This window comes from Terrapene carolina, unplaced genomic scaffold (assembly GCF_002925995.2).
Source record: "Terrapene carolina triunguis isolate 2854851 unplaced genomic scaffold, T_m_triunguis-2.0 Scaffold242, whole genome shotgun sequence".
NCBI lineage: Eukaryota > Metazoa > Chordata > Testudines > Emydidae > Terrapene > Terrapene triunguis.
This window is the reverse complement of record NW_020664593.1, coordinates 2799004-2824079: the sequence shown is the minus strand read 5'-3', so window position 1 is coordinate 2824079 and position 25076 is coordinate 2799004. Positions and strand designations below refer to the sequence as shown.

The window sequence follows — 25076 nt, the reverse complement described above, 5'->3', positions numbered from 1 at the left end:
AACTAGATTTTGGTATCTATATAGTATGCTCATGAGAAATGAGTAAACAACTCAAATACCTGCATGATGAAATGCCACTCCCCATGGTAAAGTACGCTGGAGCACAGAGTCCAGACCGGACGGTGAGCGCCTTAGCTGGTCCATCACCTCTTCTATTCCTTCCTTGTCCAAGGCAACTGGTGAAAGTGCTGAGGTTTTGGTAAACCCTTTAGTCAGGAGAGAGAAAGAATATTTGTATAGCTCTCAGCTGGCTTACTCTGCTATAAAGGCATAGTGCAGCTCATAGTCTCCTATTAAGCTCCTTTCTCATTCCCTCTTACTCTCAGCCTGCTGCAGGGACCAGTGTTGCAGATTGTAGAACTCCCTGGCTATGATGTCTGCCAGTTTTTCACACCAGTTCTTGGATGGACAGAAGAGTAGGACTGAATGGCCATCGCGAATGGTCTCGTAACACAGGCTCACCACATGGTCTTCATCTCCCTGAATTGAGACAGACAATTCTTTCAACAAGTTATTGTATCATACAGGGTTTGTAAAAGCTGCCATTTTGGCCTCTATCCCACTTCAAATCCCCTATCCCAATTCAGAGAGAGAAACAAGGGAAAGAAAGGGAGCTGAGTTTTCTTGACTTTTGAAAGTCTAGGGATTAGTATGGTACACTGATGTATACATGTCTTGGGCCCAACAGATAAATCTGCAGATTTGTGTCAAATTATCCCTGGCTTACTCCCATTGTTACAATCACAATTAAAACCTTTTTAACCTTTTATTAACACAAAAAGAACAGTTAAATTATTTGAAACTTCAGAAGTTAAGTAAAAACTTTAACAATTCTCTTATTCCCTTTAGTTGTATAGAGTTTCTTATATGGAAACCTCCCTTGTCTGATAGTTTCTTTAGGTGGTATTAAAGATGAAAGTCGAGTGGTTATTAAAGTTCGCAAACATACACACTCCCAAGAGAAGGAAAAGAATAAGGAAGTATAACTTCTTGTTGATTTTGTGTGTGTGCGTGTGTGTGTGTGTGTGTGAGAGAGAGAGAGTGTGAGTGTGAGTGTGAGTGTGTGAGAGAGAGATGATTTCTTGGAAATTACAGGCAAAGCACATACCGTAATTTTAATAGCCGCACAGACACTTAAAGTCTTACTAGTCAGACTAAAATCTTTGTCAATAGCTTGCTTTTTTGATTACAGGTTAATAGCATGTTTCTGACATGGATTTGTTCTGGATAGTTAAACCAGATTATTTTTAAGCAGACGGCCAAAGGAGGAATAAAGGCAAGAGTAGAAGTCAGGTAGGGAAGGAAAAACAATATTATACTACAAAGAAAGCAGTAGCAGAAACTTCAAGTGCACATGACAAGTCTTGTTCAGAATTCTGCCAAACCCAGCAGAGGTGGTGATGTTATCTGGCTCCCTTTTCATGCCCAGTCTAGTTAGGACATCTTCCAGGATCATGACAAAGGCCCAAGACCATGACGGTAGATCCCAGGGACCCAGTGAGCTGTGGTCACCTTAAAGGTGAAACTCCTTCCCTCAAGCTGTTGAGTCCACAAATTTGACTTTCCAGCCCACCTAGCTTAAGCATATTGCCATGTAACCTCTTGAAAAACGGACAGCAACCTGATCCCATCAAAAGTATTCAATTAAAACACAGTTACAGTTATTCCAATTATAAACATTTATTTTGGTTTCTGGAATCCCTCCACTTGTTATGCCAAATCATGATCTCTAATCATAGTTTTTTGTTTAAACAAATCCAATTTTTGCCACTCTCTCTCAAATTTTGCTTATTTTATATAACAGGCTGAGCTGGTCTTAGAATCATAGAAATGTAGGACTGGACGGAACCTTGATAGGTCAGCTAGTTCAGTCCCCTCCACTGAGGCAGGTCTAAGTATTATCTAGACCATCCCTGACAGGCGTTTGTCTAACCTCCAGTGACAGAGATTCCACAACCTCCCTATGTAATTGGTTCCAATGCTTAATTTACAGTTAGAGTTTTTCCTAATGTCTAACCTAAATCTCCCTTGCTGCAATTTAAGCCCATTGCTCCTTGTCCTGTCCTCAGTGGATCAGGAAAACAATTTATCATCCTCCTCTTTATAACAACCTTTTCCATACTTGAAGACTATCACGTTCCTCTCCCCAACCCCTCAATCTTCTCTTCTCCTGAGAAAACCCAATATTTTCAATCTTTCCTCGTAGGTCACATTTTCTAGACCTTTAACCATTTTTGTTGCTCTCCTCTGGACTTTCTCCGATTTGTCCACATCTTTCCCACTTTGTGATGCCCAGAACTGGCCACAACTCCAGTTGATGCCTTATCAATGCTGAATAGAGCGGAAGAATTACTTCTCATGTCTTGCTTACAACACTCCTGCTAATAAATCTCAGAATGATGTTTGATTTTTTGCAACTGTATTACACTGACAATTCATATTTAGTTTGTGATCCACTATAACACCCAGATCCTTTTCTGCATATTCCTTCCTAGACAATCATTTCCCATTTTGTATAAGGAAGAAATAATCAATTGCACAAAGTGTAGTACTCTACATTTGTCCTTACTGAATTTCATCCTATTTATTTCAGACCATTTCTCAAATTTGCCAAGATTATTTTGAATTCTAATCCTGTCCTCCAAAGAGATTGCAACCTCTCCCATCTTGGAATCACCCTCAAACTTTATAAGTGTATTCTCTATGCCATTATCGAAATCATTTATGAAGATACGGAATAGAACTGGACCCAGGACAGATCCCTACGGAACCCCACTCAATGTGTCCTTCCATCTTCACTGTGAACACTGATAACTACTCTCTCTATGGTTTTCCAACCAGATGTGCAGCCACCATATAGTAGGTTCATCTAGTATATACTTCCCTAGTTCGCTTATGAGATGATCATGTGAGACAGCTGTCACATTCCAGGGTGCAATCCAGACCAGTGAGGGGTTGCGTCACCGCTTGCCCTGCAACCTTGGGCACCTCACAATGCTTTGCTGTTGTAGCTCCCAACCTGGGGCCACTCACAAACAGTCTACCAGCATGCAGGTCACACTCTGAGTATTTGTGTATAGCTACAGCCCTGGTCCAGCAACTTTGCCCCAGCAGCCTGTCAGCAACACACCAGCCACATGCTGGCTTCCAGCAGCCTTGGTTACTACCTGAAGGGTGACCCCAACACACTCTCAGTGCCAAATTTTCCCAAAAAACATGTGTTCTGCAGTGTCCAGCCTTCACCTGGGCAGTTCAGATATTAGAGGTCTGTTGCCCTGTAAGGGATCAATATTCAACTGTTTACTATTTTAAATGGAGTTACCAAACAGTTTAGTTCAAACACAACATGGGACAGTTTATATTTAAAAAAAAAAAAAAAAAAACATGTTTATTTAAAGAGATTTTAAGTGAGCATATATATAAGGTATTAAAGTCAGAAATAGTTACAAGAGAAAAAGACTTTCTGGTATCTAAAACTTAACAAGCTAGACCTGGCCCAAGGTAAAATCCCCATAGTTCCCAGCAATATTGCTGACCAAATTTTCAGATCAGAAACTCCCCCAAATTCAAAGGGCTGGTTCCTTTGTCTTCTGAGATGAATGTGTGTGAAATAGGGAAAAATATAAGGAGAGATGACATTGGAGTGTTTTTGCCCTTCACTTTTATAGTCCAGTCACACTTCGAAGTTGATTCTTCTAAGGATTACCCCTCAAAGCAAAGTTTATTCATACAGTAAAGGTGGTGACATGGAGTCCAGTGGTGAAGGTTGCTCCATGCTCTTTCTTCTCTCTGGTGTATGCTAAAATGCAGATCTGTTGTCTACTGCCATTTCTACCTCATGCTGTCTCAAGGACCCTGTTTACTACTTATATGTAAATTGAGGTAAACACATTCCTGTGTTTAGGATAGACCTGTTTAACAACTTTTGTCTAGGCAGAGCTGTGTGATTTTGAACATGTGCTATCATCTTACAAGGGAAATTCATAACTTTGCACAGGATGTTGCTACATACAGTTCACCATATTATTGACCGGCAAGCTATTAGTTTTCAAATGATACCTCACAAGGTATATTTTGTACAATTATTACAATGGTGTATAGGGAGCGAATATAGGGCCACTTTCAGTAAGAACAATATCAAAAGCTTTACTAAAGTCAAGATGTATCATCTTCTCCTTCCCCCCCACTAACAAGGCTTGTTACCCTATCAAAGTAGGGTATTAGGTAGGTCTGACAGTTTGTTTTTGACAAATCCATCTTAACAGTTATTTATCTTCTAAGGTGCTTACAATTGATCAATTGCTCCATTATCTTTCCAGGTACCAATGTTCAGCTGACTGGTCTATAATTCCCTGGGCTCCCCTTATTCCCCTTTTCATAGATGGGAAATATAGTACCTCTTTTCTAGTCCTCTGGCATCTCTCCTGTCCTCCACGAGTTCTAAAAGATAATCACTAGTGGCTCAGAGATCTCTTTGGCCAGTTCCTTAAATATTTTAGGACAGTGGTTTTCAACCTTTTTTCATTTGCGGACCCCTAAAAAAATGTAAAATGGAGGTGCAAACCCCTTTGGAAATCTTAATAGTCTGCGGATCCCCAAGGGTCTATGGACCACAGGTTGAAAACCACTGCTCTAGGATGTATTTCGTCAGGCCCCGCCAACCTGAAGACATCTAAGGGTATGTGTACACTGCAATATAAGCCTACGGTTAGTGGGACTCGAGTCATCTGACCTAGGTTAGAAAATCCTGGGCTTGAGTGACTACACTGATTCTTAACCCTATGTTAAGATTTTTCTAACCAGGGCTTGAACCTGGGGTGCTGATATCCGCACTGCAGCACGCAGACCCAAGTCAAAGCAATCGCAGAGTCCCTAGCACCCTCTCAAAATGCAACTGCTCTAGCCTTTTGACCATGATGCACTGTGGGAAAACTTTACTGCCCACCCTGCATGCTACAGGAAATTTGAACAGCCCACCAACACAGCCTGCCGAGTCATTTTGGTCTGTGTGCTCCCAGCTATCAAAGCCAGCAACAGAGAGGAGCAGCCTTTTGAAAAACTTCTCTTGCTTACGCTTTCATTCCTGTGTCAGAAAACGGACAGAGCTTCGGAGATGCGCCAATGGGCATTTCGGCAGCTTTTTCTGACCCACCAAACGCACCTGACAGATTTCATGATGGAGTGAGAGGAGGAGGAGACATGGCAGACTCGCACTGGCTGATGCTGCTAAGTAAAATCGGCATATTTTACTTAGCAGTAAACCAGCTGATGTTATGTAGACCGGCACTTCTGATGCAGGGCCACAAGCACAGACTGATGGGCTCCCATTGTCACACAGACCTAGGATGACCAGCAGTGGATCCAGAACCCTTGCATGAAGAAAGCTACATTCCTGCAGCTTTGTGAGCAGCTTGCCCCAACCCTCCAGCCTAAAGACACTCACCCTTGCCAGTCCAGAAGGAGGTTGTTAAAGCAGTCTGGAAGCTGGCTACCCTGACTGCTACAAGTCCGTTGCCAACCAGTTGGGGTTGGAAAGGCGACTGTGAGCAAAGTGGTGGTGGAGATTTCTGAGGCTGTAAGGTGTGTGGTTTTCCCGAAGGTGGTCATTAAAGATATTCCTGAAGTAACTGCTGGCTTTGAGAGAATGGGGTTTTCCTAACTGCACAGGGGCCAATGATGGGACTCATGTGCCCATAGTTTGCTCTCCTCAAGGAGTATATAAACCACAATGGGTACTACTTGATTGTTATGCAGGCCCCCCACAGAGACCAATTTATGAAGGTCAACATGGTCTGCATTCTTAAAGTTCACATCAGGGTTTTTCACCAATCAGGAGTCTACATTCATGGACAGACTGGAACACTGTTCCCACCAAATAACATTGTCATAAACACTATCCCCACTGTTATTCTGGGGGACCCCACGTATCCCCTTTTGCCTTGTCTTATGAAGCAATTCCCTGATTTTCAGAGGCCTGGGCAAAAGAAGGTTTAATTACACTCTTAGCAGGTGTAGATTCTATCGCTGTTGGATGTGCTTTGGCAAATTAAAATCCAATTGAAGGTGTCAGCAGACCCATTTGAATGCTAACTCAGCAATGCTGTCTGCATTATTGTGGCTTGCTGTATTCTTTACAATCTTTGAGACGCCAAAGGTGAGCCATTTTCCCCTAAATGGGCCTATAACAACAAGGAGCAGCTGAATTGGTTCACTCAGCCAGCATCTACAACAACTGGAGTTGGCTGCACCTGGGCAACAGAAGTCAGGGATGCTTTGTGTTCTCACATTATCAACTTGCATGGCCCTATGAAAGAGCGGGAATAGTATCTGTAATAATGTGCTTGTGGAGGGAAAGGAGCTGGTTAATTTGGGGGGGCGGTGGGGGTTTCAGTGCTTAGAACGGGACCTGGATCTCGAATGGGATCAAGACCTGTATGCCGACGACCACCCCGAGTGGGAGCAGCTCCGAGAGTCAGGGCTATGGGACCAGCGCCGTGAGTCGGACCAGCGCTGCGAGTCAGACTGGCATGGGCGCAGTGCCGGGACTCAGAGCCGCATCAGGACTCAGAGCGGCATGGAGATTCAGGCCGAGGGGCTGATGGACCCAACATGGCAGGCTTGCCTCTGGATGGTGCCATGCTCCGAGGGAGTGGTGGCTTGTCCCTCATAGTGGGAGACTTAGGTTCCATCATCTTGATGAGGCCCCTGGCAGCTTCAAAGGTGTCCAGGGTGGAAGGCATCATAGCTTCCTCCACATGCAGCCGTGGGGAGTCCAGGAGAATAGGGCTCATTGGAGAGATGGGGACCCGCATTGGTTGTGCCTGGGCCAACGGTCTGCTGGCCATAGGTCTATCCCCTGCACTGTTCCCTTCTGGGGGTACAGCTGCAGTAACAACCCGCACGGGGGGGAGGGAGGGGGAGGGGGAGGATTTCCCCTTTGTCTGTTTTTTGCAGGCAGTCAGGGAATGAGAGCGGTGCCGGTGAGAATGCTTCTGGGGTCCAGGGGATCGGCGGTTCCTGGGTTAGCACGCCAGGTCCTTTCTCGGCACTGTAGATGGGACCGCAGTGGGAGTGTTTCGCACCGAGGCACTCGGGGCTGGGTCCTGCCGAGGACGGAGGGCTGACTCCATTAGGAGTTGCTTCAGCTGGATGTCCCCCTCCTTCCATGTGTGAGGTTTGAAAGTCTTGCAGATCTTACACTTGTCTGACTGGTGGGCTTCTCCCAGATACTGAAGACAGGAGTCGGGGGGTTGCCCGTGGGCATAGGCTTCACACAGGAACTACAGGGTTTGAAGCCCTGAGATGGCATGCCCTGAGTCCCCGGTAGGGCCCGTGCTGGAGGGGGAGCCCCCCAATCCGTTAAGTAGCAAGACTAACCACTAACGATTAACTAACAGAGCAAACTACTTACAGAAGATAACAGAGGAGCTAGGGATTAGTGGGACACTTGCAAATCAAGAAGCCACTGTTCCAACAACCGTCACTGGCGGTAAGAAGGAACTGAAGGGGGGTCAGGCCGGCAGGGTCATATATAGAGCGCCATACTGATGGCGCACCAGGGGACTCCATAGTCAGCCCGATGGGTAGCTGCTAGGAAAAAACTTCCGCCAGCTGAGCACGTGGCACGCGCACACACCTAACTGGAATTGATATGAGCAAGCACTCGAAGAACACATTTACACACACACACACACACACACACACACACAGTTCATTGTTTCCAGACAGCTCCATAGACGCTGAGTGATTATAGAGTGGCAAACTTAAAGATTATTACTTTAAGAAAAACATGAATACTCTTTAAACCTGTTCTTTACTGTTTGCATTTCCCGGTCACCATTTTGAACTCCACATGCTGGGGGGTGGGAGGGGCACCAAACTGCTGGGATACAATCCTCCATTAGTGGATACATGCTGGTAGCTGAGGCTTCTCATAACTTTGGATTGGTTCTTAGAGCAGAAATCCCTCCCATTACTGTAGTAATAAACTTTTAATTCGAATCAGAAACTTATCTGGCTCAGGGGCAGCTTCTGTCTCCTCCTGGCTCCCATTAGTCCCCATGCTGGATTTAGGGGACAGTAGGGCACCATCCAGGCTGACCAGGTCGTCATGCACCACGGTTGGCTCTGTGATAGGCACAGTGCCAAGCACCAGTCAAACTCCTCATAAAAACGGGCATGAGGCTTACAGTTGCACAAGGTGCGGTTCTGATCCCTGGTCTTCCAGCACTCACTCTTGAGACACTAAATTCACCCCCTGCACTGGTCACCAGCCCGGAAAATTTGCAAAGCTGCCGGCTTTTTATCCGTCTGTTGGTACGTATGATCATTGCTGGTACTTTTGCTAAAAAGTCAACAGGTTTACTGGCCTCACATCAGAGATTCACCGAAAACTGGCTATAATCACGTGACCATGAAGCAGTGCGCTTTACAAAAGGCTTGTTCTGCTTTGTCTCCATTGCAAACACAGAAGGCTCTCCGAAGATGTGTTTGCAGCTCAGTGATCAGAAGACAATGGAAGGGTTAATACTAACTCACTGAGTTGCTGCTGTATGCCAAGGAAGGATAGCTTCCATTTTCAATTGAGTAGACTGGAGATTGTTTGGATACAGAAGACAAAGGAAGTTGGCCCATGGGATTGTGGGATACTGTTGGTGTACTCCCAGGAGACGAGTCAAGCGGGGCTGCGTCTACATTGCAAAGCAATAGGGCTCAACCCTGGGTCACCGCTTGACCTGGGCTTGAACCCTCCAGCCTTGCAGGGTCCTAGGACTCTAGATCTGAGCCCAAGTCTGAGAGACGTGTGTGTAGACGGAAAAGGGGTTTGGGCTCAAGTCTAAGCCTGAGCCCAGGCTTACACTGCACCGTGCACATACCCTAACTTGTCTAGAACTTGTTCTTTCCCTCTTTTAGCCTCAGATCCTACCCCATTTACACTGAGGTTCACTATGTTAGTCAACCAATCACTGAACCTTTTTGGCGAAAAACAACAACAAAAAAAGGCATTTGAACAATTCGGCCATTGCTGCGTTTTCTGTTATTGTCTTTCCCTCCTCATTGAGTAAATGGGCCTACGCTGTCCTCGACCTCCCTCTTGCTTCTAATATATTTGTAAAATGGTGTCTCAGTGCCGTTATGTACCAAGCTACTTTAATCTCATTGTGTGCTTTGGCCTAATTTTGTCCGCACATGCTTGTGTTGTTTTTTTATACTCATCCTTCATAATTTGACCTAGTAACCATTTTTTGCGTAACTCTTTTTGGAGTTTCAGGTTGTTGAAGATCTCCTGGTTAAGTCAGGGTGATCTCTTACCACACTTCCCATCTTTCCTATGCATTGGTATAGTTTGCTTTTGTGCCCTTAATAATATGACTTTAAAAAACTGCTACCTCGCCTGAACATTTTTTCTTTTACACTTGCTTCCCAAGGGAGCTTACCTACCAATTCTGAATTTGCTAAGCTCTGCCTTCTTGAAATCCATTGTCTTTATTCTGCTGTTTTCTCTTCTACCGTTCCTTCAAATCATGAACCCTATCATTTCATGATCACTTTCACTCAAGCTGCCTTCAAGCTTTAAATTCTCAACCAGTTCCTCCCTATTAGTCAGAATCAACTTTGGGACTGCCTCTCACCTAGTTGCTTCCTCCACCTTCTGTAGTAAACTTGTCTCCAAAGCATTCCAAGAACTTGTTGGATAATCTGTGCCCTGCTAGATTACTTTCCCAATAGATGTCTGGATAGTTGAAGCCCCCCATCACTACCAAGTCCTGTGCTTTGGATGGTTTTGTTAGTAGTTTTAAAAAGGGATTAAAAAGAAAAGGTGCTTGCTAAAGATTAAGCAGTTTAAATTAACCTAACTAGGAAATTTTCGTGTACATTTTTAACCAGATAACAGTTTCTGGAACCCAGCATTGGAATGAAAGGCTCTTCTATTGTATTATTCTGGGTTCAGATGCTCAAAACCTGCAGATATGCAAAGGTATTTTTGCCAAGATATTCAGGTAATTCTCCATCACTGGCAAACACTTTAATAAAGATTGGATTTAAAAATAAATAAATAAAAATGCTCTAGCTCAAAACAAATCATTTTCGGGAAGTTCTATGGCCAGTGTTATACAGGAGGTCAGACTAGATGATCACAATGGTCCTTTCTTTCCTTAGAATCTATGAACTTTTATCTCAGATGTGTCCAATTAGCTCCAATCTAGTTTATAAGGGGAGATGGAGTGTCTCTCTGAGGCAAAGGGAACTAGGGACAGATAGGCCTGGCTGGGGAAAACCCTAGCTTGGGAAGAAGTTTAAGATGGTTTACCAATAAAAACCAAATCACAGGAAAAGTGTAACTTTAGCCCTTATTTTGAGTGTACACACTATGTTAGAAGCAGGGTAGGAATGTCAGCTACTTAAAACATTACACATCTACTGATACATTTTAAGAGAGTCTTCTTTTAATTAGACAATAGAAACAACGTTATCCTGGAGTTAGTTAGCAAGAATCAGTAGTTACCTTCACTTGCAGCATGGGTTGGAATTCCCGCACAAGCTTCATTGAAGAGTCATAAATATTATGGCCAATTTTCACCCACTCCATAAGGGGTACAGGGCGAAAATCAGTATGGTACAGCTCAGCATTCAGCCAGGAGGCCAGAAGACCCAGGTTAGGGAGGGTGGCACTCATGCCTATTATCTGTATGCTGTCAAAAACAGGACTGTTCTCCTTTGTCTGTCTATAATTGGTTAAAAGAAAATGAAAGTTAATAGAACCCTATGCCAATGTTCTGGTGCAGAATACCAAATCCTATCCATTCAATCCGGGATCCTGATGCTCAAAGGAATACATTGAATATCTTGCAGCAGAAAAATGGATTCCTCTCCTCTCAGCATACATAACTACAAATGTTATATGCTGATCATAAGATTACTCATAATTTTAAAAAATGTGGTTACAAGGCTTAGCCTTCGAAGGCACTGACTACACACACTTCTAAATATTTTTTGAAGATTTCCTTGTTATTAATTTTGAGTGTTCAAGTTATGGAATTATGGAAACAAAAGGGGCAGATATATTTTCACTATAACTTTCATAAGCTTAAATATCTTAATCAAATCCACTCCATTTTGTCTCAATTTTAAGCTAAACAATCATAGACTAAGGTTTTCAAAAATGGGCTAGACACAGTTAGGTTCCTTATTTAGGAAATTAAATCAGTAGCCTTATTTTCAAGTGATGAGCATTCACTAGCTTCCATTAAATTCAAAGAGAACTAAAGGATGCTCAGCACTTCTAAACAAGTGGCCTGATTTGTCAGATGTCTAAATAAGGATGCAAGAACCTAGTTAGACTTTTCTTAAGTCCGTGTAAAAACTAGGGCTAAATCACTCACCAAATGCATGGCCCATCAATAACTCTAACCACAGAATACAGGACTGATTTTTTTAAAAGCTTGTCTGCCACCATAGTGTACAATTTTTTAAAAATTACGTATTTCCTAATCCACCACTATGTATGCTCCTGCACATTCTACATGCCTTGCTGGGCATGCTGTTAATGCCCAACACATATACAAAGATGTAATTATTGTGGAGCATCTCAACACAAATTGAGTCCTGGAACTAGATAGATCATGTCTGGTCTGAATTATGTTGAAAAATTTGAATCTCCATTACACACAATTTCCTTTCTTAGAAAGTTCACAAAAGCAACAACTATTCAAAGCCTTCCACTCCAGCTAAGGATGGTTTAACACTTAGAGTAATGAAGGGCTCACTATCGTATTATGGCGTGTAGATGTTTTATGATTTAGTATAGACGACACTTGTGATCATTGCTTTTTCATCTTTTCCATGTCAAATGGTAATACGCATGTAAGCGGGTAGAATAACTCAGCAGAGAATAGCTGTAGTCAGCTAAGTCTTTTCCTTTGGATATAATGTTTATAATTAAGCAATCAAAATAAACATTTCCTCATTTTGGGGTTCATCCCAATCCTACAACCCCCAAAACAGGATGCCCGATCATACAGTTCTTTCACACATATCAAAACATTTTTGATAGAGAGATCTATTAGGTTGTGAAAGTCTCCTAAAGGAGGCAATAGTGGTAGAAACTCTATTGCCTAGGAATGAAAAATTAAACAAGACAAGACACCAGAAAAGAAGAAACAACAAATCCAAAACATTAAAAAAAATTAGCTTACTTTATATTTGAACTTAAAGCTTTATCCCAATTTCTTTTCCAAAAAAGAATGAATTTTACAACAAAACACAAATTAAAAAACTCGAGGAAAAAGGTTTTTGACTATAGTGATAGCCTCCTGATGTGATGAGACCTTAATAACTGAGGGATCCTAGATCAGAGTTCTCACCAAATTCCTGGAGCCACTCCATATCTCCAGTAACTCAGAGAACAATCTGAATATTGAAGCTGCTCAGAATTCAGTATTAAAAGACAGACACTCCCAGTCTACCCACCTTTTAGCAACTTTCTCTGTAACAAATCGAACTTTGGTCAGCAGGAGTTCCAGCAGATATCCTCTGTGAGAATCTCCCAGCATGTGCAACTCATCCACAACCACCATCCCTGGTGAAAAGAAGCACTACAGATTTAAAATTTTTATTAAAGTTAATGTTTAAAATTAAATATGCACAAGTTAAGAGGGAAGGTACTGTACATCTGGGGTCAGGCTTGAGTTATGAGGGATTACAGGTATCAGTTACAAGGATCACGAGCTACATACATATCACATAACCAGCAGAGACCCAGATTGGGTTGCGGGAGTTTTTAAAGTGTCCGTGGATAAGTGGGCTCGGGTACGCCACCCATGGAACGTATTAAAGAGTCCAAGTATCAGTGTAGCGAATAAGTACATGGGTGGGGTACATCCCTTGGTTTGTCAGGGAAGGAAGTTTCACCAAAGCTCAAAAGCAAGAACAAACCTCCATCACTCCTTCAGCAGCATATTCCATCTGAATGGTTGAAATTTACAAAATTCCTGTGCATGCCAGAGACATTTCTGCCGCTTCCTGTCACTGTTTCTCCTCTGATATTAGTGTATGAAGCAGATGATCAGTTTCATGACATTTTACCTCCAAAATTTGTTTTGTTTAAAAAAATAAAGTTAAATTTGATAGTGTGTTTGGTGGAGTCTAGCTAACAGTGCACCCATCTTTCCAACCTCAACATCTCACCAAATTAAGGTTACCCTGAGGGCTTGTCTACAGTTATTCCAGAATGGCTACTCTTCTTTAAATTCATACCCTACCTCAATCCGAATTAATTACAACATCTTTCTAAATTTCCAGACCACACCAAACTTGAGAAATTCTAGATGAAATGAACATTCCCACCTCACTTAGGCCAGGTTTATAATCAAGTTTGCCAGCATATCGACGTAGGTTGGGAAGGTGATTTTTTACCAACATAGCAATGCTGGCAAAAACTCTAGCATAGACGTAGTTGTACTGGTAAAAGAGTGTTTTTACTGGTATAGTTTGTTTCGCTCACCAAACCAGAAGAAGTTATACTGGCAAAAGCACCGGTAAAGCGCTCCTAGTGTACACATAGCTGAAGACAGAGAAAAAAGATGCCCCTCCATCCCCCAAGCAACATAAAAGCAAAAAGTCAACTTAACTCTGCCATCTACTGAGAAAGGAGAGGGTGATATTTCTACCAGAGTGATGTCTCTAGAACATAACTGGTAGTTCGATCTTTTGCATTAGCCTCTGGCTAGCTGGTGTCCACATAGTCTGTGCCTCTAGGTTGGGGAAAGAAAAACTGTATTCTCTATTTGCCTCTCCCAACCCCAAGTCTCCTTCCTGGCTGCTGTACGAGCATGTTGAGAGTGAGCGGTGTCTGTGTTGCTCTACCCCTTCCCACAGCCTCTGTTTTGGATTCTCTCACCCTGCTGAATAGCACCAATGCTTTCCTCTTATTTTTCTTACAAATTTCCTTAGCAACATCAAAGTGGAATTGACCTGATTCTAGTCATTTTCATTGCTGACCACAGCACAAAGCACTGAATAGAAGCAGGGAAAATAACAATGATCCAATCACTTTTCCATCTGCTATAGTTTGGCAAAACTATGTGCAACAACAGAGGTACTACAGCTGCCTGCAGATTCAGGCAGACACAGCACTGCATTCATTTACACTTGTTTCACATTTATTCTCATTAACCTTATGGCTACTGCAACAGCTTCCTACTAACCAAGGGCAAGTGGGTTTTTCAAGTCCTGCACAGGATTTTTTTATTTTTATTTTTTAAATGAAACAGCAGCACCTCACAGGTCTGTCATGAAGAGACTTCCCGAAGAACAGTCTTAGTCAGATTCCCCAGGAGGGCATGTCTCAAATGTGATGTTTTCTGCTATGCAGTGTTATTCTTGGAGGAATTCTGTGCTAACAAATTAAAAATTCTGCAAAATTCTGCATATTTGATTTGTCAAAATAACACTATATACTTATGCCAGTTTCAATTATTTCGGTAATTTATTTCAAAATACCTGTCAGCAACTAGATCTGTAACAATACAGACACAAAATTTTCCCCAGGGAATATAGTTAAAGAAACCCCTACAACCCAGTTCCTGTTTCTCTGCCCTATCCCCCCACAGAGCCAAGCTGAGGGGCTAGACACCCACATCCCCTCCCCCCAGATCCCAGCTATGGGGCACCCCACAGCTTAGACACTGGCACCCCCTATCCCCCAGAGCCCAGCCACAGGGCATCCCCGCCCAGACATTCGCACCCCCTACCTCCCAGAGCCCAGTCATAAGGTGCCCCCCAGCCCAGACACTCGCACCCCCTCCTCCCCCAGAGCCCAGCCGCAGGGCACCCTACAGCCCAGACACTCACACCCCCTACCCCTTCCCCCCAGAGCCCAGGGATCCAGAGGGAGAGAAAGACTGATGCTAGGTCCAGGGCTTGTGTGGAGTTTCCTTCACGCCGCCTCCTTCCTTCAGGGCGTGCCAGGAACTGAAGCTGTTGGGAACCCTCCAGCTTCCTTCATCCAGCAGTGTCTTCTATCTGCAAGGTGGGTTCTGCCAGGTCCAGCAGCCCCTAGGGGCAGCCAACAGCTCTGCAGCCCATTTCTGTTGGGGGGGGGAAAGGAAATTCTGCGCAGAACATTAATTTCTGAGCAAATTCTGCATTATGCAGTGGTGCAGAATTCCCCCAAAAGACAGAGTACGGCTGTCTTTTTTATGGGCCAAAACTTCTGTACCTCCTATTGTTATTCAGGCATGACATCCAAGCTCTCAGTATAACCACGTATATGGGAATCTGAGCCGTTCACAAATCAGCCAGGCCTGACAGTCATTTACACATACAATGTTTCTTTCTCCAAGCAGTACCATGGAGGCATCTGTTGAGATTATACTGAAGCCACCAAAGTAGACACAATAGCTCAAACAAGGCGGCTACCATCATCTTTAAAACAGAAGTAGTCTCCATTGGTTGTGCAAGTCCCAGCATGTAATATTCTTTTTAACTCAGCAACCTGCTGAGCAGTGCAAGCGGGAGGGAGGGGGGTTGTAATCTCTTTAAACTGCATCTCTACTGAAAATGAAGACAACTACAATATGCTCTTTTGTCTGCAAATAATGTGAGACTTTGGGGCTCCTGGCAAGGTGCTCATGTTAATCTGAGGGCTTGTCTACAGTTATTTGAGAATGGCTACTGCTTTTTAAACTCATACCCTACCTTAATCTGAATTAATTTGCAAGTGAAGACAACCTCTGAGTTGCTACAGTTCTTCAGGGCAGCCACAGAAGGTTCAACTTGTTTTTTATATCAAAAATGCTAAAATCCAGAGATTTTTGAACTTCTACTTTTTAAACTTAATTTTTAAATTACAAACCTACCACTGGTAACACAATACAAACCCACTCCCAGCTGGCACATTTAACAGGAAGGAGGTTTTTCTTTAGTCTGCTCTCCTAAAATTTCTCTAGATTTATTCCTCACATTGATACTAAACAATACTGCATGAAAACTTCTCCCTTTCCTGTTTACCGAGATGCGAGCAACTGCATAAATTATATAATAATTAAACTCAAATCAAATTGCTCTGAACTGCCTTAGGCAACAGACAGCTCTGCCAGCAGCAGGAATTGAGTTTCTCTCAACAATTTCCAGAGGTAATGTGAGCTGGCAGCAGGGGGTTGACACCAACAAAAGGAACAGCTCAAGTTTGAGATGGAATCCAGCCAGAGCTGCAGTTGTCTCTCAATAATTCATCTCAAAGAATAAAACACTCCATTAAAAAAGTAGTCTAAAATTAGAATTAATTAGAAGAGTCAAGGTACAATGTTGCAGCATTACAGTAGCTTGATGCTGGCTATATTTAAAGTCATTTTCAGCCTTTGTATTTTCAGGTTTTTATAAAATTTACCTCCAAATATTACCCTTTGGGATGAAATTTGTCATGATTATTTTAAGCCAAAAGTGATTTTTTGAGAGGGTGGCAGAAATTAATTAGTTTGCATAACTTTCCAAATAATCAAGTATCAGAAAATGATGTTTTATCATCAGTTAGTCTCAGATTTTTTTTTGCACTTTCAAATAATGCAAGACAATTTTACAAATTTTAATGAGGTAGCAGTAAGTAGACACAAGCTCTGCACATCTAATCATATACTTATCTGACTCTCCACACCTATATGACCCTTCTTTGGCAATATTCCCCACGAGGACACAAAGAAAGGCATACGGATTGCACTAGAACTAATCAAAAACTGCAGCTATCTTAGCACATTCAAGTACACACACACCCCCACTGGTCGGCTGAAAATATTTATAGCACATAAATCACTGTAGTCTCCAGGGTCCAACATGTGAATATCCACATTGCACGATTACACATGAAGATAAAATCATCAGCCTCTAACTTTTCTTCTTACTTTCTTATCTTTAAGAGCTACCTGGCTGGTACAATGAAAAATTATGGCATGAAATGCTCACACGTCAGGAAAGTCAAGGGTGAGGGTCTCACAATTTAATATTCATTTAGTTTTCTGTCTTTTCTTGGTTTAAAATATCAATCCAAATACTACAGTAACATCACAGGCCAGTGGCAGGGCAGGAGGGATTCTAGATTTAACAATAGTGTATAAAATATCAGCTAGACAAACACAAAGGAAGAATGAATTTTTGATTGTGCTGGGAAAATACAGCTTCCTCCTCCCATGCACACAGAATACCCAGAAATTCCTAATGGTTTCACATCTCTTTACATGCATCTTATTTAATAGGCACCACCAAAACCTAGGACCACAGTAATACAGCAAGTCCACAACTGTGAAAGACAGCAGGCTTGCTTCCTCTTAAACTACTATTGGAAAAATAATTTAAGGTTATTGCCCTCCTAGTCACATCAGCCAACACAGATTAGCCTCATCCATAAATTCCAACCAACCAGACCCAGAAAAGCCCCATCTACGATTCCATCCCCACTTCACACCACAAGTGCGATCCATCCATTCCACACATACACATTCCCAGCCACCCATCTGGCACACAGGAGATCTACGAATTCAAAGAAACATCCAGACTCCCTTCACTGTTTAAACCCTACCCAAGGGAATCTTCCATGAACACTGACAAGCCCTATCCATGGATTGTCTCCCAGTCACATTGTCTGGGCTGGGCAAGCTACAGCGACAAATTCCACCCACTGACCCACCCTCCAGCCATACAGAGCAGCCCGAGTGGATTCCCAAAGCAAGCCTATAAGCAGCAGGATGGAGGGAAGATTGCTCGATTTTCATTGACAGTTCCTCCATCTCCTGGAGCCTTGAGGACAGTCCCCATTTTCCCTGATTCTCATACACACTCAAGTTGTATAATAAGTGTCCCAGCCCTACCTAAGCTCCCCTTTCTAGATACTCCCTAGGCTGCTGTATTTGGGTCCCACATGCTGGGCCAACATGCTTTTAAACTTCCCTTGGTCTGGACAGGCACCAGCCTCTCTGGCACACGCAGTCTCTCTATCTGGTACCCTTCTGAAATTGGCAATCTGCCTCAAGACCCATGCTAAACACACCCATGACTTCCCAGTAGTTTAAGCACATTCTTTCCCAGAGCTGTAACCTTGTGGGCACTCTGGGTTATAGTTTAACCTCTTCAGGGACATGTGATAGGCAAAGCAAGGTATACTTTGAAGAAGGATTTCTAAAACAAACACCCTTTATTTTAGGCAGCAAAAGAGATACATAGATTTAAGTCAAACCCCACCTATATGTCATTTCCTCATCACTCAAGTGTTCTTTGGGATTTGGGTCCTTTCAGGACTCCGACTCCCCTCTGTTGGGCTGCACTCCTCCAGCTCAGGACTTCTCCAAATCATGGCATCTCTCTCTGACCCCTGCACTCAAAAGCATCCCCTCTCACTCAAGAAATCCGCATAGGAGTCCCTCCTCAACTTCTCAGCCTTTGCATTTTTAAATACCTCATCTGACAACTGGTTTCTTTGATCCCCTTCTGGGATTTTCCACTTTCAAACCCCGCATTCAAGCTGGAGAAAACTGGTATCACCTAGGATGCAGCCATCTCATTGTTCTGCCAGGTCCCAGCCTGTACACTTACTGATAGTTAAAAACTGTCTCAATCAGAGAGAGACACCCAGGTGCCACAGCCTGTCTCCTTTGCACAAGAACTATAAGGCAAGAGTAGAGTAAAAATAAGGGCTTAAACATACACAGTGCATATAATCTCAAAACAAAATTCATTAACTGTACACAATAAACATGCTCCTTCATCCTGCAGACAGATCAGGCCCTAGCATCTTACCCAGTGAGTCCATCTTGTTCTCCTCTATGAGTCTATTGATTAGTCCGTTGGCTCTCTCAATGGTGCAGACAGCCACATCTAGTGCTGAGAAACGTCCAGCAGGGGAAGTACTTCCCATATAGCCTTCTACCCGCACACCCACCTCCTGAAACAGAGTCTGTGTGCCAGGGAGACAGAACATTTGTTCACAGAATTAGAATCTTTACTTGCGATCAGCATATGCAGCATACTGAAATCAGCACAGTACACACATCCTAAAACAGACATTCCCAACACTATATCAGATAACCCGACTAAGAGCATGGCTGAGCCAGCTAGTGCCTGCTGTCTCCTATTCAACTGTGCGCTTTCTGCCCCACAGCAGAGCAGCCCAAGTTACTGCTCTTTATTGTAATAAACTTTGTACCAAATATGCCTTGTGAAGTATGATTTGAAAATGTATAACTAATTGGTCAAATAATATTATAGTGAAATGTGTGTTGCTACATTATATGTAAAGTTGTGAATGCCCTGTATGACGTTACTAGCACAAGTTCAAACCCACAAAGCCCTGCCTAGACAAGTTGTTAAAGAGACCTATCCTAAAGAAAGGAATATGTGTTTACTACTTTTATGTAAATTGAGGTAAACAGGGTCCTCAAGACAGCAGGGAGGAGGAGATGGCAGGAAACAGAACAATTTGCAATTTAGCAAACACAAGTGGGTGAAGAAAGAGCATGAAGCCCCTTCATCACCAGATTCCATGTCACCTTCCTTACTGCTTAAACACATATTACTTTGAAGGGTAACCTTCCAAAGAATCCACCTCAAAGGTTCATTGGCCTATAAAAGAAAGGGATAGAGGACCTCAAGCTCTCTCTTTCACCTAAGATGACAAAGGCACCAGCACCTTTGGGAGAGATCCTGGCCAAGGAGAGAGTCAGTCACCATCTTGCTGGAAGACTGTGGGTGAGAAAGGCCATCTTAAAGTCTTGAACCAAAACTTGCTGGATTAAGTTTTAGACTTTTAGATGCATGTTTTCACTTTTATTTGCTGGTAACTTCTAACTTTATCTCATACTTGAAATATTTAAACTCCTATCTTCTTCTGTTAATAAATGTGTTTTATTTTTAATCTAAAACAAACAACGCAGTGCTGTGTTTAAACTGAACAATTTGGTAATTCCACTTAAAGTAGCAAATTGTTGAAAATTGACTCCATAGAAGAGCAATGAACCTTAATAACTGAACTGTCCAGGAAAGGGCTGGACACTGCAGAACACATGTTTTGGGGAAAATCCTCAACTGGGAGTGTGTTGGGGTCACCTGGCAAGTAGTAACCAAAGCTGGTAGAAGCCAAAGTGTGACTGGTACATTGCTGGCAAGCTGCTGGGGTCAGAGCTGCTAGACCAGGGCTCCAGCTGTGCACAGACACACAGTGTGTGACCTGTAGGCTGGTTGTGAGCAATCCAGGTTGGGAACTAAAGCAGCAAAGCCTTGTGAGGTGTGCAAAGCAGGCAGTGACCTCACTCCGGTCTGGACTGCACCCCAGAACGTGACAGCCTTATTGTAGGATGAAGTGCACACAGCTGAAGGACAGGTGAGCAGCACCATCACACTGGAAGTTTGTTTCAGAAGAAAACCAGACAAGTATTCCAACAATGTCAAAACATCCTGTTTCAACAGTTTTGGAATAAACATTCACATTTTTTGTTTTGAAATGACCTTTTGTTATATATACACACACACCTTTACCCCCATATAACGCGACCCTATATAACACGAATTCAGATATAACGCAGTAAAGCAGTGCTCCGGGGGGGGGGGCGAGGCTGCGCACTCCGGCGGATCAAAGAAAGTTCGATATAACGCGGTTTCACCTATAACACGGTAAGATTTTTTGGCTCCCAAGGACAGCTTTATATCGGGGTAGAGGTGTACTATAAATAAATTATACACACACAAATAAAAAACACACAACATAAAAAGTAGAAATTGAAATGAAATGTTTTGATCAACCCAAAATTCCTTCACAGAGACTTTCAATGTTTCGGATTTTGTTCTGATTCGAAACTAAACCAATTTTCAAAATCCTTTGCAAAACAGAATTTCTGTCTTCCACAAAGCTCTATTTCCTCCCTCCCCCCTCCATTTCATACAAATGTTTCCACATGTTTAAGGTTCTGAAAAGGTTTGATTTGACAGCTTTGAGCCATACCCCCACACTCCTGTACTCCACTTACCTGCAGGTAATACTTTTTCTCTTTGGCCACAGAGACAAAGGGGAGGATGAACAGAGCTTTCTTATGGGTCTCCAGGACTCTCTTCAAGATGAGTAACTCAGCAACTAGCGTCTTCCCAGCACTAGTAGGAGCTAAAATAACATGATCCAAGAAAAGTGTGTCAAAACTTAAACTGCAAGCGATTAGCTACTGGATGACTCCAGAGGTGGAAACTGCATACAAAGAAAAATATTCAGAAGTGCCTAAATGTCTAAGCCACTTTTTAAAATGGGATTTAGGTGTGTCTGAAAATTTTACTCAGAGACTTTCACTTTAAGGATGCTAGTTCATACCCAGCCCCTGGTCCACAATGACTGAAAGTCATTACCACTTTGGTGGCTGTTCAGTCACCCAAGTAAAACAAGCCAGTGGGTCTCCATCCAGTTCCTAGATGACAGGAAGTGGCAAGATGTGGGATACCCCTGCCACCTGCAGCTCTGGGGGCCCGAATCTGGACTCCCTCTTCATATCTGGAGATGGTCTCATCACAGCAGGTTAGAGGCACATCAGTGGGCTGAGCCCAGTAACTTGCCCTGCTGCAATCTGTGCTGTACCTCCTCTAAGGCAAAGATGATTTCAGCCTCCAGAGATTTCAGCCCAGCACCTTTTAGCAGCAGTAAAATCATTTATTATATTAGTGAAGTTATAGTTAAGGCTACGATTTAGTCACAGAGGTTGCGGAAATCACAGAAACCGTGACTTCCAGCGACCTGCATGACTTCAGCCTGCAGTGGTTGGGACCTGCAGGATTCCCTGCCATCCGCAGCGGCCGGGAGCTGCGGGGAAACCCTGAGCTTCCAGCGGCCGGCAGGGGGACCCCCAAGCTCCAAGCCGGCGGCCCCTGGAGTACCCTGGGGTACCCTGCAGCTCCCAGCCCCCACAGACAGAAGGGGGACCCCACAGTTCCTAGCTGCCACAGCTGTGGGCAAACCCCCAAGCTCCCAGCCGCCTCGAGCCCCCAGAGCTTCAGGTGACAGAGGTATCCTACAGCCCCCAGCTGCTGCAGGCGGCTCCTAGCCCCTGCGTAGCTGCCCTTCTTCAGGCTATATGGGGACCCGCAGATCTTCATTTTGTCATGGATATTTTTAGTAAAAGTCACGGACAGGTCACGGCTTCCATGAATTTTTCTTTTTTGCCCATTACCTATCCGTGACTTCTACTAAAAATTCCAGGACAAAATCTTAGCCTGTTACAGTGCATGATTCTGTCAGATGTCTGCATACCTGAGTAAACTAGGTTCTTCCCCTCCAGGACTTGTCCAAGCATCAGGCATTCTGCTTGCCATTCAAACATATGTACTACTCCCAGACTGTGGTATTTCTCCAGAACTACTTCAGGAAGCCCCCAGCTTGCTAGGAGCAGCTTGTCTGCTTGGTCATCAGGAATATTCATCTGCTGGCATCGCCCTTTGGGAAAAATTCCAACATCAGCAGAGACAGCATAGTGAGTAATATGACACTTAGGCATTATGCACTAAACTTTCAGAAACACAGGAACTGCCATGTTGAATCAGAGCTCTGGTTCATTTTATCAAGGATCCTGTCTCTGACAGTGCCCAAGACCAGCTGCTTCAGAGGAAAGTGGAAGAAACCTTACAGAATAACCTGCCCCCCAAAGTTTCCTCCTAACCTCCCATAGTTAGGAGATTGGGTTATGGCCTGAAGCATGAGAGTTTATATTCCTTCCAAAAATATTGCTTATTCTTTTCATTTTTTCCTATTCTAATTCTGGATATTCTTGCCATCCATTTAAATGTCCAGTCCCTCTTGAATTCTGCTAAAGCTCTTGGCCACAACGATCCACAGGTTTATCATACATTGTATGAGTAGTATTTCCTCCCATCAGTTTTTAATTCACCGTGTTTCAATTTCTTTGAATCTCTCTAAATCTGTAATCTGAGAAAGGGTCACAAGAAATTCCTGATCTACCTACTCTATACATTATTCATTATTTTCTGTGCTTTTATCATCTCCCTTTTTATTTGCCTCCTATAATATTTTCACTCTCTCTTCATATGAGACCTTTTCTATACCGCAAGCCATTTTCTTTGCCCATCTCTCAACTCCCTGCTTTTTGAGATGGGGTGATTCAATATGAACACAGCTTCCAGTTGAGGGTGATTAAGATACTAATAGCACTATAAGAGAGGCGGGCAAACTATGGCCCGCTCCGGCCGGGGGCGCTGGGTGGGGGGCGGCACCACGCAGCTTGGCCCCACTCCAACGAAGGCGCTGGGTCGGGAGCCGTACCACGCGGCTTGGCCCCACTCCTGTGCTCCAGCTGGGGCGCTGAGTCGGGGGCCGCACCACGTGACTTGACCCCGCTCCGGCCAGGGGACGCACAATGTAGCTTGGCCCCGCTCTGGCAGGTCGGTGACCGCCCCACATGGCACAGCCCCGCTCCAGCAGGTCAGGGGCCGTACCATGCGGCACAGCCCCGCTCCGGTGCTCTGGCTGGGGCGCTGGGTCAGGGGCTGCACCACGCGGCTCGGCCCCACTCCTGTGCTCCGGCTGGGGCACTGAGTCGGGGGCCGCACCACGTGACTTGGCCCCGCTCCGGCCAGGGGACGCACGATGTGGCTTGGCCCCGCTCTGGCAGGTCGGTGACCGCCCCATGTGGCACGGCCCCACTCCAGCGGGTTGGGGGCCGTACCATGTGGCACGGCCCCGCTCCAGTGCTCTGGCTGAGGCGCTGGGTCAGGGGCCGCACCACGCGGCTCAGCCCAACTACGGCCGGGGGCCGCACCACGCAGCTTGGCCCCACGCCGGCGGGTTGGGGATCGCACCACGTGACTTGGCCCTGCTTCGGCCACGGGCCGCACCATGTGGCTCGGCCCCGCTCCACCCCGCACCATGTGGCTCGGCCCCGCTCCAGCCCGCACCACGCGGCTCGGCCCCGCTCCGCCGGGTCGGGAGCTGCCCCACACGGCTCGGCCCCGCTCCGGTGCTCCGGATGGGGGCCGCAACACGCAACACCGCCCCGCTCCAGCCAGGGGCCGCATCATGCAGCTCGGCCTCGCTCTGGTCAGGGGCTGCACCACACGGCACGGCCCCGCTCCGGTCAGGGCTCTGGATCGGGGGCCGCCCCACGCGGCACGGCCCCGAACCAAAGCCCCAGCCGGAGCACCGGAGCATGGCCATGCAGGGCGGCCCCCGACACAGAGCTCCAAGCGGCACGGCCCCGCTCCTGCCAGGGCGATGGGTCGGGGGCCGCACCACGTGACTCGGCCCTGCTCCGGCTAGGGGCTGCACCATGCAGCTCAGCCCCGCTCTGGCGGGTCGGGGGCCTTACCATGTGGCTCGGCCCCGCTCCAGCCAGGGGCCGCACCACGCGGCTCGGCCCTGCTCCGGCTGGGGTGCTGGTTTGGGGTGCGGCTCTGCCCCGCTATGGTGCTCCGGATGGGGACCGCCCCACACGGCGCAGCCCCGCTCCGGCACTCCAGCTGGGACTCTGGGTCGGGGGCCGCACCATGCAGCTCGGCCCCGCTCCGGTGTGGCTCTGGGTTAGGGGACACCCCACACGGCACAGCCCCGACCCAAAGCCCCAGCCGGAGCACCAGAGCGGAGCCATGCCGGGTGGGGCGGCCCCTGGACCGCCGGAGCAGGGCCGTGCCGTGTGGAGTGGCCCCCAACCCAAAGCCCCACGTGGCGCAGCCCCCTTCTGGCGCTCCGGCCTGGGCGCCAGGTCGGGGGGGGCCGCACCACGTGACTCGACCCCGCTCTGGGGCGGGAGCCGCCCCACGCGGCTCAGCCCCACTCCGGCCAGGGGCCGCCCCACGCGGCTCGGCCCCACTCCGGTGCTCCAGCTGGGGCTCTGGGTCGGGGCCGCACCATGCAGCTCGGCCCTGCTCCGGTGCTCCAGACGGGGGCCACCCCAAGCGGCACAGCCCCACTCCGGCGGGTCGGGGGCCATACTCTGTGGCTCGGCCCCGCTCCAGCCGGGGCATTCCATCCGGGGGCCGCCCCACGCGGCTCGGCCCCGCTCCGGACAAGTCGCCGGGGCGCCCCACGCGGCTCGGCCCCGCTCCGG

The 25076-nt window shown here is 45.7% G+C and overlaps 1 protein-coding gene across 1 annotated transcript in view; it reads right to left on the bottom strand.

The window, feature by feature from the left end:
• Positions 1-25076, bottom strand: part of LOC115271287 (DNA polymerase theta-like) — a 46140-nt gene that overhangs the window by 18465 nt on the left and 2599 nt on the right. The window contains exons 2-8 of the mRNA XM_029912770.1: positions 22271-22453; positions 21009-21139; positions 18787-18943; positions 12472-12580; positions 10508-10727; positions 321-480; positions 60-206 (exon numbers count right to left, since the gene is read on the bottom strand). Coding sequence (XP_029768630.1) covers positions 60-206; positions 321-480; positions 10508-10727; positions 12472-12580; positions 18787-18943; positions 21009-21139; positions 22271-22453 — 1107 coding nt within the window. The remainder of the gene's footprint in view (positions 1-59; positions 207-320; positions 481-10507; positions 10728-12471; positions 12581-18786; positions 18944-21008; positions 21140-22270; positions 22454-25076) is intronic.